General features: G+C 38.4%; 1 protein-coding gene across 1 annotated transcript in view; it reads left to right on the top strand.

Moving 5' to 3' along the window:
- The window catches only part of Trim24 (tripartite motif containing 24), a 113,804-nt gene that overhangs the window by 32,778 nt on the left and 64,721 nt on the right, over positions 1 to 16,305 (top strand). Inside the window, exons 2-3 of the mRNA XM_055602037.1 lie at positions 4,265 to 4,383; positions 9,358 to 9,505. Of these exons, the coding sequence (XP_055458012.1) occupies positions 4,265 to 4,383; positions 9,358 to 9,505 (267 nt within the window). The remainder of the gene's footprint in view (positions 1 to 4,264; positions 4,384 to 9,357; positions 9,506 to 16,305) is intronic.

Raw genomic sequence — 16,305 nt, 5'->3', positions numbered from 1 at the left:
TGTGTGTGTGTGTGTGTGTGTGTGTGTGTGTGTGTGTGTGTGTGTAGTTAAAAGTAGGTTTCTGGGCTAATGGTGTGTAGCTCAGCAGCAGAACACTTGGATGACATCTGAGGCCCTGGTTTCAATCCCCAGAATCTTAAGAAAATAGTAACTAGCATAGGAATGGGAGCAAAGAGCACTTACTGCTCTTGCGGTTTCTAGCACCCATGTGTTAACTCACAATCATCTGTAGCTGCATTCCACAGGATTTGATATTCTCCTCTGGTCTCTGCATGCACTTTACACATTTGATGCACATGCATACATGCAGGCAAAGTACTCATACACATAAAGTAATAATCTTAATGTTTAAGTATGCTTTTGATAGACAGGCATGAGTCTTTTGATAGATAGGAACCATATAATTCATTCATTTGACCGATGGAATACAGTGATGATAATAGATGTATCAGAGTGCTTTTGTTGTTGTTATTTCTCAAGACAGTTTCTCTGTAGCCTGGACTATCCTGACCTTGCCTTGTAGATCAGGCTTGTTTCAAACTCAGAGAGGTCCACCAGCCCCTGCCTCCCTGAGTACTGGGATTACAGGTGTGTGCCACTGCTCCCAGCTCATGGTGATTTTATCAGCATCTTAGTTTATCTAAATATAGCCTGTGTTGTTAACACCATGATGTACTTGCCTAGCAATATACATTTCTCACCATATCCTCATCACTGACATGTGATTTTGTATGTGTGTGTGTAGTGGTAGCAAGCCATTAATGGTATAATGGACAAAGTACAGATCACTCATTTGTATTTTTTTATACACTAACTTTTTTTCCGTAGATGTTGGAATTTATGTCTTGACTAGGAACAATTGATCTCTGATCATTCACCTGATGTCACTTGATCTGATGCTTATAATTAGAGCTTAAATCTACATTTCTGTCATAGAAATGAGTAAAAGAATGTTCACCATTCTAAAATCATAAACTCTGCATTAATCTTACATTTAAAAGCCAAGACATTCTTCAAATGAGGGACATCTGGGTTGTTTCCATCTTCTGGCTATTACAAATAAGGCTGCTACATACATGGTTGAGCAAATGTCCTTGTTGTATACTTGAGCATCTTTTGGATATATGCCTGGGAGTGGTATGGCTGGATCTTGAGGTAGCACTATTTCAGACTGTCTGAGAAAGTGCCAGATTGATTTCCAAAGTGGTTGTACAAGTTTACATTCCCACCAGCAATTGAGGAGGGTTCCCTTTTCTCCACATCCTCTCCAGCATGTGTTGTCAATTGAGTTTTCGATCTTAGCCATTCTGATGGGTGTAAGGTGAAATCTCAGGGTTGTTTTGATTTGCATTTCCCTGGTAGCTAAGGATGTTGAACATTTCTTTTAAGTGTTTTTCTGCCTTTCGATATTCCTCTATTGAGAATTCTCTGTTTAGCTCTCAGAAGTTGTGGTACATTTACACAATGAAATACTACTTAGCAACTAAAAACAAGGAAATCATGAAATTTGCATGCAAATGGTGGGAACTAGAAAAGATCATTCTGAGTGAGGTATATCAGAAGCAGAAAGACATACATGGTGTGTATATATATATATTCACTTATGAGTGGATATTAGACATATAATGTAGGATAATCATACTAAAATCTGTACACCTAAAGAAGCTAAGCAAGGAGGACGACCCTGGGTAAGATGATCAATCCTCGTTCAGAAAGGCAAACAGGATGGACATCAGAAGAGGGAGAAAACAGGGAACAGAACAGGAGCCTACTACAGAGGGCTTCTGAAAGACTACCCTGCAGGATATCAAAGCAGATGCTGAGACTCACAGCCAAACTTTGGGCAGAGTGCAGGAAATCTTATGAAAGAAGGGAGAGATAGAAAGACTTGGAGGGGACAGGAACTCCACAAAGAGAGAGAGAGAGAGAAAAAAAATCTGGGCACAGGGATCTTTTCTGAGACTGATACTCCAACCAAGTACCATTCATGGAGATAACCTCTGCACAGATGTAGCCCATGGAGCTCAGTGTCCAAGTGGGTTCACTAGTAATGGGAGCAGGGACTATCTCTGACATGAACTCACTGGCTGGCTCTTTAATTACCTCCCCCGAGGGGGGAGCAACTTTACAAGCCCACAGAGGAAGACAATGCAGCCAGTCCTGATGAGACCTGATAGGCCAGGATCAGATGGAAGGGGATCATATGCAATAACATACTTTAATCAGAGCATCAGACAGTTACTCTGAGAGTTAAGAAAGGTCATGAGTAAAGTTTTCATGAGTTTACGCTGTATACAACCACAAGGACAAGCTTCACATGGCTAAAACATGTTTTTCCATGGAGGCTGTCAAGGTGAACACCACTGTTGGTAGGACTGTCTTATGGTTGGTTATCATGCTATGCTGGTCACCATGGTTCATGGGCCTTAGAGCTAGTTAAGACTGTTGGTTGTTTCTCTCCCTTGGAAGTTCGCCTAGATAGCATCTGCCAGTGCTAAGAAAGCCCTCTCAGGGACCTCCCCTATCAGTGGACTTGGGGAGCGGCATGCATGCAGAAAGGGGGGGAGGGTGGGAATGGGAGGGGAGGAAGGAGGGGCTTATGGGGGGATACAAAATGAATAAAGTGTAATTAATAAAAGTTAAATAAAAAATTTAAAAAAATAAGGTTCATGTGAAAAACTGGATAAGTTTTACCCCAACAAACAATGGAAAAGATTAAAAAAAAAAAAAAAAAAAAAGAAAGCCCTCTCAGGGAGACAGCTTTCAAGTCAGATCCGGCTCATTTCTTCCTGGTGTTGTGCCTGAAGTGCATTGGTATCTTCAGCAATAGGGACTTGACCTTCAGTCTCTGTAAGGCAACCAAGCACAAGACCAATAACATATATTGTTTGGAGAGTCTCTTGGATCCCCCTGACCAATAACTCAAAAAGGGGATTCTCATGTCTGGTATTAGAGCTTTTGTTGGATAATCAATCTGTGGCTTTTGTGGAGGAGCATAGTTGGTCCAAGTGGTAAAATGTATTTAAAATTTTTGTCTCAGTGTTGAAGATCAGATTTAGATTCGCACATATTTGAGTTCTCAGATAGATTTTTTAAAAAGACTTTTTAATTTGTGTCTCTCTTGCTTGTACTTATGTGCAATGCCCACTGAGCCCAAGACAAAGCATTGTATCCTCCTGAACTGGGTGTACAGATGGTGGTGAGTTGCCATGTAGGTGCTGGGAATAGAACCTATGTTCCCTGGAAGAAGAGCTATTGCTGTTAACTGTTGAAGCATCTCTCCAGCTCCAGGATTGTTTGTTTGTTTTAATTTTTATTATTTGAATGTACACAGATAAAATTGGCCTTTGGATTTCTTTGTGCTTGTTTTGTGCAGTTCACTTTTAAAATATATTTGTATCAGTCACTTCTCATTACTGTGACACAATACCAGATAGAAGCAGTGCTAGGATCATGGCTTCAGATAGTTCAGTCCTTTGCTCTATTGCTTCTGGGCCTGTGGAGACACAAGGAGCGCTGAGAGAAGACTGTTCCCCGCATGTGTACAGGAGGGAGTGGAGGGATTGGGAATCCGATGTGATCTTTAAGACATTTATCCACTGACCTATTACTGTAAATAACCCTTACCCCCGAAAATTTCTAAAACCTGCAGAAATAGTGCTGCCAACTAAGCCTTTAGGGGACATTTTACATTCAGATCACGAGTATCTTCTGAAAACTTTGTTGAAGTTTTCAATTCGTCTATATTAGATCATACATGCTTTGTATGTATCAATGAGAGAGGACTTTTCCTCAGAAACAGTTTGCATCTGTTCAAGGAAAACCCCAAAAAATGTTTCTTAATAGCTTAAGAAGGCGTTAAGCAGAGATGGTTGTAATTCTTCCAGAAATTGTGATTCTGTAGGTCGAGAGATACAGAGCTCCTTGTTCTGTAGAAAGTGTAATGTTGGGTTCATGGTCAAGACCTAAGAACACAGAGTACTTCGCTTTGATAGAAAAGTTGTTGATTATTAAAAGCAGAAACAATTGGGCATGCCAATTAAAATTAAAAGGGCCTATATAACATTTAGTGTATCTAATACATGAAATGCGTATGTATGCATTTTATATATACACTACATTGTGCACACAAAAATTCCTTATGAATTTAGAAAGCAAATATGAGCTTGAAGGATTACAAACAAAAATCCCATTCAGTTAGACTTTAAAGGAGATGTAATGGTCTCAGTATATTAAACTTCAAATTCAATTTTGTCTTTCCCAGTTGGAGTCATTCGATGTCCAGTTTGCAGTCAAGAATGTGCTGAGAGACACATCATAGACAACTTTTTTGTGAAGGATACCACTGAAGTTCCCAGTAGTACAGTAGAAAAGTCTAATCAGGTAAGTATGAATTTAAGCCTTTACCACCTGTGATGAAGCAGCTTAAATGCTGAAGGAGTCTATGTAAAAGCCAGACTTTAGAGCATTAATATACAGATCATTTTGAAGTGTATGAATGATAGTGAATAGTTGAGCTTAGGAATAAAACAGAGCCAGTGTAGAAGCCTCTGATTTTATCATTGTATTTCTATATGCTAGAGAGAAACATTATGCTATATTTAGTATTATGTAATTTTAATTTCTCCGTACTAGTCACTGGGTATTGAAATTGTTACATTAGTCTCTAAAATCCCTCCCTACCCTCAGTTTTTGGAGAAGGGTGTCTCTGTGTAACAAGGGTCCTGGCTATACTGGACTCACTTTGTAGACCAGGATGGCCTTGAATTCAGAGATTTACCTGCCTCTGCCTCCCCAGTGCTGGGATCAAAGGCATGAGCCACCACACCTGGCTAATCTCTTTTCTGGTAAACATACTTACTATGTGTGTGCAGTGCCTTTGGAAGCCAAAAGAGGGCATTGTAGCCCCTAGAGCTGCTGTTAAAGACATTAGTGAACCACATAAGGGTGTTGAGAACCTAACCCAGGTCCTTTGCAAGAGCTGCATGTGTGCTTTTAACCAGTGAGCCATCTCTCGATGCTAGCCTCCCTTGGTAAACTATGTAATTGTTCAAATGAAATACATTGTTTTTTCTTCAGTAAGATTTCTACATTTTAAAGATTATTTTTAGTGTGTGCATGTATCTGTACACTTGATGGCTATAATAATAATAAGATCAGGATATCTTGCTGAAATTGGTTTTCTTCTGTTTTTATGTATTCTGGGAATCATCTTAGGTCATGGGGCTTGCATTGTCAGAAAGAAACAGCTTTTATATGCTGAACTATCGCTCACACCAGAGTTTAGATGTTTAAGAAAGTCTTATTATGTTCATGGTGCCGCTCTGAAAGCTTTATTTAATAGCGTTGTCCAAGGTGCTGAATTTAGATGTACAATACTATCTTTTTTTTTTTGTCACTCTTAAATCTAAATGTAGATACTTTACCCCTAGGGAGAATCTGTGGTATTCCATTACCCTGCTTAGTTGAATTCTTTTGCATGTGCCAAGTAAAGTAAATTTGTGTGCATAAGAGTTTTGGCTCATTGATATTTTCCAGGTAGCTCCGTTCTTTTGTAACAGAAGATCTAGGAAAGACCTAAATTCAGTTAGAAAAGAAAAAAATATATATTTTTTTTTATATATATTTTATATATATAAAAGAATTTATATGTGTGAGTAGTTTCTGTGCTTTTTTTTTCTTCTTTTATTTTCAGGTTTTTGTTTCTGAGGTGTACCTACAGGAATTTAGGGCTCACTTTACTTGTAAAAAAACATGGTTGATACTAATTAAAATTCTGTTGTTTCAACAGTATCCACATTGTTCCCCAAAGGCCAAATTGGGGTTACTGCAGGGAATAAACTATCTCCTTGTGAAACCAGCTTTAAATAATGGAATTGGCTATGGGTTTACCTCAAGTGTAGTGTGTGGCATGGAGACCCTGGGCTCATTGGCCTGTTTAGGGGTCTAAGTTAGAGAAACTGATTCTGGAGACTGCAATATGAATTGGTCATTTTTCTAGGCTTGTCAGGGCACTTATTTCCTGCCTTGCTGCTTTTTTTTTGTTTATTTGTTTGCTTTTGTTTTGTTGTTTGTTTGTTTTGTTGTTTCAATAAGCTCTTACCATGTAGCCTAGGGTGGTCTTGAACTCACTGTCCTCTTGCTTTCCTCCCAGGATGACAGGTATTACCCATCTCACTCCTGTTTTCCATGTTATTTTGTTTCATTTACCAGAGATCTGGAGCAGTGCATATTAGACATCCTTCCTTCCTTTTTGTAGCATACAGTGGAAGATTAGAAATTTAGGTGTCATTCTTATAGGCTTGGTAGTTGAACTTAAGGATGTCCCTAGATGTAGCAAAAACCTACATAGTCAGAAGGAGACAAGTGGCAGGTAGGATCCAGACTGGCATAGAGAAAGCAAAGAAAGAGGAGTGGTGGATACAAGTGATTACTAGCACTGGCAAGCTCTTATCAACAGTGTGAGGAAGAGGGTAACCCCCAAAAAAAGACAGATTTTTGGTTCCTGGAAATACTAGATTTTTGGAAATCCAGCAACTTCTGAATTACATTAATTTTTGTTTCCAACTATAAAGATACTTAAGAGTATTGCCATTGTCTACATCATTACACCAGCTACATTACGTATGTACTAGGTACTCTTCCTTCTTTACCCCCATGCCCAGTGAATTCTCCAAGTTTGCTTTACTTCCTAAATCTTCCATTCTATTCTCATCTTCACTTGTACTAACCCTCATACAAATTACCTTATGTAGAACTCTTTGCACTTTTCTAATCTGTTCTTTGCATTGCAGTAATATAAGTCTTCCTATGTCTTGCTTACTTAATCTTTTTCAGACAAAGACCACCATTGTCATGTGGCCTTATGTGATCTGACCATACCTGCCTTGACACCAGCTCCTTCACTTGCCAATCTTCCCCTTGGTTCCTCTGACTAGATGAAGGCTTTTCATCTAGTACCTTTCATAGCTTGTTGTTGATGAAGTCTCTTTTTTAAGAAAAGCGTTCTTCTATGTCTCCATCAGAAGTACTGACAACTTTTTGTATATTTTATTTATAGGCTCTTCTTAATACAGGTGTTCATTATAATATCTTTCCCATTTAATCTTAAGAACTCAGTAAAATATATATTACCCTCATTTTAATGATAAGTTCTGTATCCTGTTCAAGACCATTGTTGTAGTTAGAGTGTCTGTTTGCTTGGTAAAACACCGTGACCAACTTGGAAATGAAGGGGTTTACTTCAGCTTAAAAATCTATACCACACTTCATTATCAAAGGAGGTCATAGAAACTCAAGGTTGGAACTTGGAGGCAGGAACTGAATCAGAGGCCATGGAAGAGTGCTGCTTACTGGCTTGCTCCCCGTGGTTTGCTCGGCCTGATTATATAACCCCAAACACCTACCCAGAGATTTCATTGCCTGTGGTGAGTTGGGCCCTCCCACATTAATCCTTAACACCTGTCTACAGGCCAATTCTTTTCTCTCTCGAGCGCACTCTCTTTTTTTCTACCTCACCTGCATGGCCAAAACAATAGAAAACCCTAACTACAACATCGGTCTTGAATAGGATACAGAACTCATCATTACAATGAGGAAAATGGGGGCTGGAGAGATGGCTCAGTGGTTAAGAGCATTGGCTGTTCTTCCAAAGGTCCTAAGTTCAATTCTCAGCAACCACATGGTGGCTCACAACCATCTATTATGAGATCTGGTGCGCAGACACATGTGTAGGCAGAATGCTGTATAATTAATAGATAAGTAAATCTAAAAAAAATTTAAAAAAACAATGAGGATAACGATTCATATTTTACTGAATTCTTAAGATTAAATGGGAAAAGACATATTATTGTTATGATTACTTTTATTAAGAGCCAATAAAGGAAATATATAAAAATGTAACATGTGTGTGCAGGCCAGAAGAGACCTGGATTCCCCAGAACACAGACAGCCCTAAATTTGCCATGTGGGTGCCAGGAACTGAACCCAGGTCCTCTGGAGAGCAGCCAGCATTCTCAACCACAGAACTATCTCTCCAGCCCCTTTATAGCCAAATCTTATGGAAGCATTTTCTCAATTAAGATTTCTTCCCAGGCTCGAGAGATGGCTTAGTGGTTAAGAGCACTGATTGCTCTTCCAGAAGACTTGGGTTCAGTTTCTAGTATCTACATGCTGGCTCATAACTGTTTGTAACTCTAGGTTCAGAGGATCAAACATCCTCTTCTAGATCCATAGGCACTGCATGCATGCACAGATATACTTGCAAATAACCATACACATAAAAATAAAATAACTTAAAAAATATTTCTCCTCAGATGTGTCTAGATTTCTATCAAGTTGACAAAAACCATCTAGCACAACCATTTAGCTAATTAGTGGGATAACTTGAGTTTGCACTTATAACATCCATTTAAGAGGATTGTAAGCACCATAAGGGCTATGTTTACTTTTCCTTATAATTGTATGCTCAGTACCTAGCCTAATGTTTGGAATGACTAGTGTATTGAACTTTGAAGAAACATGTATTTAAAAAAATATTTTAGTCTTTATTTTTACTTTATAAGAGTAATACCGAAAGCATGCCTGGTGTTTTCAGAGGCCAGAAGAGAGCATTGAATCACTGTGCTTGGGGTTACAAGTGGCTATGAGGTGCCATTTGGGTGCCAGAACCTGAACCCAAGAGTTCTTTATGAGAGCAGTAACTGCTGAGCCATTTCTCCAATTCCTATCTGTTTAAAGAATTAATTTATTTTTGTTGTATTATTTATTTTTATTTTGTATATATGAATGTTTGTCTCTATGAATATATATGCACCATGTATATATGCCTGGTGCTCACGGAAGCCAGAAGAAGATGTCAGATCTCCTGAAACTGGAGTAACAGATAGTTGTAAGTGGCCATGTGGGTGCTGGGAACCAAACACAGATCATCTGTAAGAATGTAAGAACAGCATATGCTCTTAACACTAAAGCCATCTCTCTAATGGCTTGAAATGATTCTTACATATATCATTTCCCTAGTGCCTGCAATGTCTAGTATATTCCTATAAAGAGAAAATGTGTTTAAATAATCTTTGTCTAATCTGATGTTGCAAAATTTTTATCCTAGAAGCAGAGACAGTTGGGTGTCTTATGAGTTGAAGGCCAGCCTGGTCTAGTAAGTCTCAAGCTAGCCAGGGCTACAGTGAGACCTGTCTAAAAATTTAGTTCTTATGAATAATGGCTTAATTTTATATGCATAAAAATCATACTATTAATTTAAACTTAGAATAAGAAAACTGATAGTCCATTTGGTTGGTAGTTCATTCTTTTAATTTATTTTTAACAGTTTGTGTGACCAGATTCTTTTATTGTTAGATATGTACAAGCTGTGAAGACAATGCAGAAGCTAATGGGTTTTGTGTGGAATGTGTCGAATGGCTCTGCAAGACATGTATTAGAGCTCACCAGAGGGTGAAGTTCACAAAAGACCACACAGTCAGACAGAAAGAAGAAGTATCTCCAGGTAATGAATCAGGTTTTTTGCACTTCTCTCTCTGCAACTGTATTTTTACATTTCCTATACTGACATTATTTTGAGACAGTGATGAACATTATATGCACTTTAAAATATACTTTTTGATACAAAAAAGTCAACATTCTAATTGAAATTATGCTTAGAGTGTTGATTAGTATGAATTATGTATTGACTCTTGCCTTAATTCATATTCCCACCGCTCCTGCTTCTGTAAGTTGAATTTGGTATGATCAAATGGGAAACAAAACAAGCAAGCAAACAAAGAATCTTTGCTTTTGTTAATCCCACCTAAGAAGAGTGAAGACCATTATTAAAATTCTTTGGTCAAATTATACAAGCTTTATTTTCTGTCAGACAGGACTATCTTCCTAAAGGGGAGTTTGAACACAGGAGAAGGTGGGGTTGACATAGCCCCCCCCAAAACTGCAAGACTAGAGTGTTCTCATGGGTTAGGAGATTTCTAAAGGAATTTTGGTTTTGTTAGGAACTTGGCTGAATATTTCAAAACTATTTGACAGAATGACTTATCAGGATATGTTTAAGGTGTAAGTCAAACTCCATAGGATGAAAAGCATATCAAATTTCAGAAACAGGTTAAAGCATGGCCAAGTTGAATTTTGCAGCAGACAGAAATGAACTTGTTCTGACCTTATAACAAAATGTCTTCCATCCTTAAAATGGAGTCAGGCTGGACCATCATAAAAAGTGCTCTTAGCCAATGAGCTAGCTCTCCAGCCACACTTAACATAATGTTTTAAGAGTTCATTGTTCTGTATAAGACTTACTTTCCTACTGTTTGTCCTTGAATCAACCAGTATATGTGCCTCCTTTATATTTTAAATTTTGCTAAATACTAAAAATGAAAATGACAGATGCCTTCTATACTATAGGAGCATATAATTAAGAATGTAAAGCCAGGCTTGGTGCCACATGCCTGTAATCCCAGCACACTGGGAGGCAGGTGGTTCTCTGTGAGACTAGCTTGGTCTACAAAGTGAGTCCAGGATAGTTAGGACTACACAAAGAAACCCTGTCTTAAAAAACAAAACAAAACAAAAACACAGAATATAAGCAAATAAATAATTATAAATACCATAGTTAGGCTACTAAATTCTGTTGGAATACTTAAAAAAAGTACCAACCTCTGATTTGGAGATTTAAGTTGGAGGTCAAATAATTCTAGTTGAAAAAGCTCCAACTATAGAAACTAAAACTTGAAGAAATGGTAGTGTCAAGGTTACATTTTAAGTATAGACCATAAAACTTCCTCCATCAGGTCTTGGCAGTCTAAGTGTTGGTATAGAAAATTGCACATATAAAGGGTTGGGTTAGTTGGGCAGGTATTATAGAAGTGGAACAGCATAAGAGATTCACATAGTACTGTTTTGGATTTTGACTGGATAAAGGAAGTACAAATTGTTTGTATTGGCTGTAATTGATAAGGGGTTAGTAATATAGCCAGCCACTTAGTTTACTACAGTAATATAGAAAACTATACTATGGTAATAGAGTAAACCAAGAAGGTTAGAAAGTAAGAGTGATTAAAGTGGGAGTGCTGAATTGGTAATAACAGAACTAGAACATTTATGAGCAACTAAAATTTTTTGGTGTGGCTATGGATGAGTAGTTAAAATGAAACAAAGTTCTCTGGCTTGTCTTACAAAGTAATTTGAACTGTCAGCATGAGGAAGGTTTGGTAGCATGTGCCTATTGTCCCCGACTTGGGAGGAAGAAGTAGTAGAGTGGATCAGTCCAGTTGTCTAGGCTACAGCCTTTCTTAATCCAGTCTCCTCAAGTGATTGGCTCAACAACTGTAGACTAAACCTTCAAAACTTTTGGTTTGGGGGAGGGGGAGGAAACATTTCATTCACATCCAAACTAACAGCTACCAAAATTTTCTATGGTTGTTTTGTTTTGTTTTTATTTTGAGTTTTAAATATTTTTACCATTTTCTTTTTTACCTAAGTGCTAAGTTTGGTTTTATTTTTATCTATAGAAATAGTTCATTGGGTATATTTACTCTATACTTATATTATTACGTTTTAAGTTCATCAATCGTGTGTTTCTTTTCAATTACCTTAATTTTATTTTAAATTTCTGTTACTAGAGATGGGTGTGTGACCCATCCTTCGGGCTAGTCGAACAGGGTCCACCTGAAAGAGGGAGTGGAAATGGGGGGACAGAGACACAAAGAATAGAGACAAGACAGATTCCTGATCAAGTCTCAGTTTACTCAACGTGCAAACAACACTTATAAAGCAAAGGGTACAAGCAAATTTTTGTTTTCCAGTAGCAACACATCTGCGCCTGCTGGCAAGGCATCCAAGAATTCACTCAAGGTTACACAAAGTCTGCTGTCTGGTTCCCAAGGTTGCAGGGAGCTTGCTATCTACTTCTCAGGCTCAGAGTGCCCCGCCTGCAGAGACTGCCAAGGACAGTCTCTGAGAAATGGAGTTTAGATAAGACCTGCATCTGCCAAGGCCAGGAGACAGCATTTCAATTACCAGACTCCTTCAGGTGTGGTAATCCAAACCTTTGATCCCAGCACTAAGGAGGCAGAAGCAGATCGATCTCTGGGAGTTTGAGGCCAGCCTAGCCTACATAGCAAGTTCTATGACAGCCTGAACTGCATTATTGAGAAAGATCTATTTCAAAAACAAAAACTTTTTTTTTATTACTAGTACAGATGAGCTATATACTTGATGTGTGCTTTAGGGCAAATGTTTAAAGTTTGAATTATAATCTATCACTGTTTCAGTTAACTTTAAGATATTCTGTACTTGAAGAGTTTTGGGCTTTTGCTTTTATTTGCTTTTTACTTTGGCAGTTCTGTGAGTGACTATGATGTATCATTAAATGTAAGTTGCTGTACAGTGTGATTATTATAAACCCAAGAATTGATTGTAGCAAAGGATCATCTCGAGCTTCTGTTCCTCCTGCCTTCACTTCTCAGGTGCTGGAGTCACAGGCCTGTGCCAGCATGCCCTATTTACAAGGTGATGAGGATTGAACCCAGGGTTTCATGTGTGCTAGGTATATGCTGTACCAACAGAGCTATATCCCCAGCCCCTGCAGGAATTCTTTAAAAGAAAAAAGGAATTTTTTTCCAGTTCTTTGCTTTTACTACTTTTTATTGTCAAGTTATCATTGACTCATGGTAAGATAATATAACTCTATTAACTCAGTTTTCTTTTCTGGTTACTTCTAAGGTTTTTCTAAGAATTTAAAATCATATAAATATTGTAGTTGTCTCCAGGGCGGCCTCAAACTCAAAAACTTGCCTGCCTTCCTCCCCAGGGCATGTGTCACCACTGCCCAGCAACAAACATAATTAGAAAGAGAGAGAGAGATGGAGAGAGGGAAGGAGGGAATAAAAATTTGTTTATTGTGAATGTATAAGTTCCTGCTTTTGTGTGTCCCTGCATGTTCCACACCCATGCGAAAGTCAGAAGAGAATGTCTAAACTAGAATTAGAGTCCAGGTGGTTTTGAACCACCTCATGTGGGTACTGGGAACCCAGCTGATGAGGTCCTTTGGAAGAGCAGCAAGTGCTCTTGATACTGAGCCGTCTCTCCAACCTCTGCAAAGGACAAAATAGTCCAAAAAATAATACAAATTGACAGATGGGATTTCTTGAAACTAAAAGGTTTCTGTTGAGCAAAGTAAACATAAAAGTAAAAAGGCTATAGCTATTAATCTGACAGAATTTAAGACCTAGAATATATATATGAAAATATATACATGTTTGTATATATAGAAAGAATGAGCTGAGAGGTAGCTCAGTAAAATACTTGCTTACAAGTGTGAGGCCCTGAATTTAGACACTAATATCTACATTTAAAAAGCCTAGCTTGATGACTCTTGCTTGTAATCTGAGTGATGGAGCATCAGGGTGTGGGGGACACAGACACATGCTCATTCCCGAGGCTTACTGGCCAGACAGCCTAGCTTACTAGACAGCTCTAGGTTCTAATGAGAGTCTCCATCTCAAATAGGTGGCTCCTGAGGACTGACACCTGAGGTTTATCTCCTGGTTATATACTCCTTTTCACACACATATATATGTACTGTACGTATGTGTACCCAAAGACACATGAGCACACATAAAAAAGCTTAGAATATAGGCACTAAAATAATTAGACTTTAATACTCTTCTGGCAGAGGCCCTTCGGAGAAGGCTGTGGCAGGCAAGGGAGCTTCCTGGAAGTGGCCCATCATTTTCTTTTGCACAACTGATGATGGGTATGCCCTGAAGAAGTATGGACCCCTGGGGATTTTGTCTCCAGATTGCTTCTTGGTGCTGATATGCCTTTTCGTGTTTGTCATTGCTGTGTCCTTCATATATATGGCATAGCAGAGAGACCCTCACTGCCTCTTGTTTCCTGAGTATTTACCCACTCTTTTGGGCAGATTCCTTATAGTATCAATATAAAGATGTACTTTCATGAAATAATGCTGTTTAGATGATTAGCTGATTTTGCAATTCCTGATATTGATCTTATAGAATTCTTGATTTGATTCAAGTAACTTTAACCCTACCCCCCATAGAATAGCAAAGGGTGCATAAGGGAATTCTGTGAACCTTCGTATGTCACAAGCACATACATTGTGCTAGGAAAAAGAACAGGCTTGAGGCAAATTTACAATCTAGGAAAACATTTATGCTAGGTTCGGTACAGAGATGAGATCACAGATCTCAGTATGTACCATGATAACTAATTTAAGCTATGTAAGGCCTTAAAAATAAGGTATTACCTGTTTCTTGGTAAAACCTTGCTAACCTATGAAATAAAAAAACTATTTCTCCGAACTTATAATGAACTTATAGAATAAAGGACAGATAAAAATGTTACTTTGATCTTATAATGAACTTGTGGAGCTAAGAGAGATAGATAAAGAATGTGTAGTTGGGTGTAAACCTTAATGGAAACACATGTAAACAATTATCATGTAAATCCTTAAGCCATGCTAACCTTAAACCTTGTTAACCTATGACATGAAGAACTATGGCTTTGAACTTATAATGAACTTGTATATGAAGTAATAGATAAGAAAAGCAGGGTATCGAAGGAGATACTGAGACTCATAGCCAAACTTTGGACAGAGTGCAGGGAATCTTATGAAAGAAGGGAGAGATGAAAGACCTGGAGAGGACAGGAGATCTACAAGGAGAGTGATGGAACCAAAAAATCTGGGCCCCGGAGTCTTTTCTGAGACTGATACTCCAACCAAGGACCATTCATTTAGATAACTTAGAACCCCTGCACAAATGTAGCCCATAGCAGCCCAGTCCCCAAGTGAGTACCCTAGTAAGGGAACAGAGGCTGTCTCTGACATGAACTCAGTGGCTGGCTCTTTGATCATTTCCCTCTGAGGGAGGAGCAGCCTTCCCAGGCCACAGAGCTAGACAGTACAGCCAGTCCTGATGAGACCTGATAGGCTAGGGTCAGATGGACTGTATCAGTGGACTGGGGGAGGGACATGGAAGGAGAAGGGGGAGGAAGGGAGGGCAGGATTGAGAGGGGACAAGCGAGGGGCTACAGCTGGGATACAAAGTGAATAAACTGTAAAAAATTTAAAAAATAAAAACATTTAAAAAGAAATGTTTAGTTAAACATGAGTAATCAATAATCTTGCTGTATTTCCCTCCATGTAATGACTGTCTGTTTCTGTGATAATTGCTTTTATAGCTGTGCAGTAATTTATCTTCTGACGTAGAAAGTTTTGCTGTAAAAGGTATAAAGAAACCAAGAAATAATAAAGAGTTGTTGGAGCCTGCCTTTGCTTCATCCACCAAGTATATGTGTGTGAATGTGTTTTCCCACCTTTCTTTCTCTATTGGCAGCCTAAGCCAGAAGCCATCAGCCCTGGCTCCCTCCCCTTTTATTTTCCCTTTATGATCAGCGCTAGGAGCTACCAGCTCCAGCCATTAAACAGTTGAAGAGAGTTTCGAGCTTTTTGCCAGTCACAAACACTGCTGGCCCTGAGATGCCAGGAGCTACCAGCTTTTTGGCTTCTTTTGCTGACTCTACATTCCATCTCAGTTTATGTTGCCGTCAACACTGGCCTTTGATACTCTTCCTCATATATAATCTAGTCAATCAAAGAAGTACAAATGGACAGTAAATATATAAGAAAATGATCAGTAGCCTAAGCTATCAGGAAAATGCAAATGAAACCATGTTTGTATTTTATCTTCTTGGAGTCAGAATAGCTATAATTTAAAAGAATAAGACAAAGATGTAGAGAATTAAGAAACTTATACTATTAATAGTATAAATTTGTTCAGTCTCCTCACAAAACTAAAAATACCTTGGGGTGTAGCTCAGTGGTAAAATATTTGTTTAGTTTATATAAAGTCCTAGGTTTGATTCCTAGTCCTGGCAGGGGGAAATTAAACTAAAAATACAGCTATCTTATAAAGAAGAAATATGTAAGTATACAGCAGACATGCATATTCAACTATGGCTCTATTCATGAGAGTCAGTTTACGGAACCAACCCAAGCAAGTCCACAGCTTTTTAAGAAAATTATTATGTATATGGGTGATATTTTGCCTAATGTATGTGCAGACCATTAAGAGGACATCAAACTCCTGGAGCTGGAGTTACAGAGGGTTCTGCACTGCATGTGGGTGCTGGGATGGAACCCAGTTGTTTTGGAAGCCCTTTACTGTTAAGGTACCTTTCCAGCCCTAATCCATACTTTTTGATCCTCCTGTCTCATTTGGGATAGAAAGCAGTTAGTTAGTTAGTTAGTTAGTTAGTTAGTTAGTTAGTTAGTTAGTT

This window comes from Psammomys obesus, unplaced genomic scaffold, assembly GCF_907164565.1.
Source record: "Psammomys obesus unplaced genomic scaffold, mPsaObe1.curated_primary_1811, whole genome shotgun sequence".
Lineage (NCBI taxonomy): Eukaryota > Metazoa > Chordata > Mammalia > Rodentia > Muridae > Psammomys > Psammomys obesus.
The sequence above is the reverse complement of the archived record's forward strand: the minus strand, read 5'-3'. Positions and strand labels throughout refer to the sequence as shown.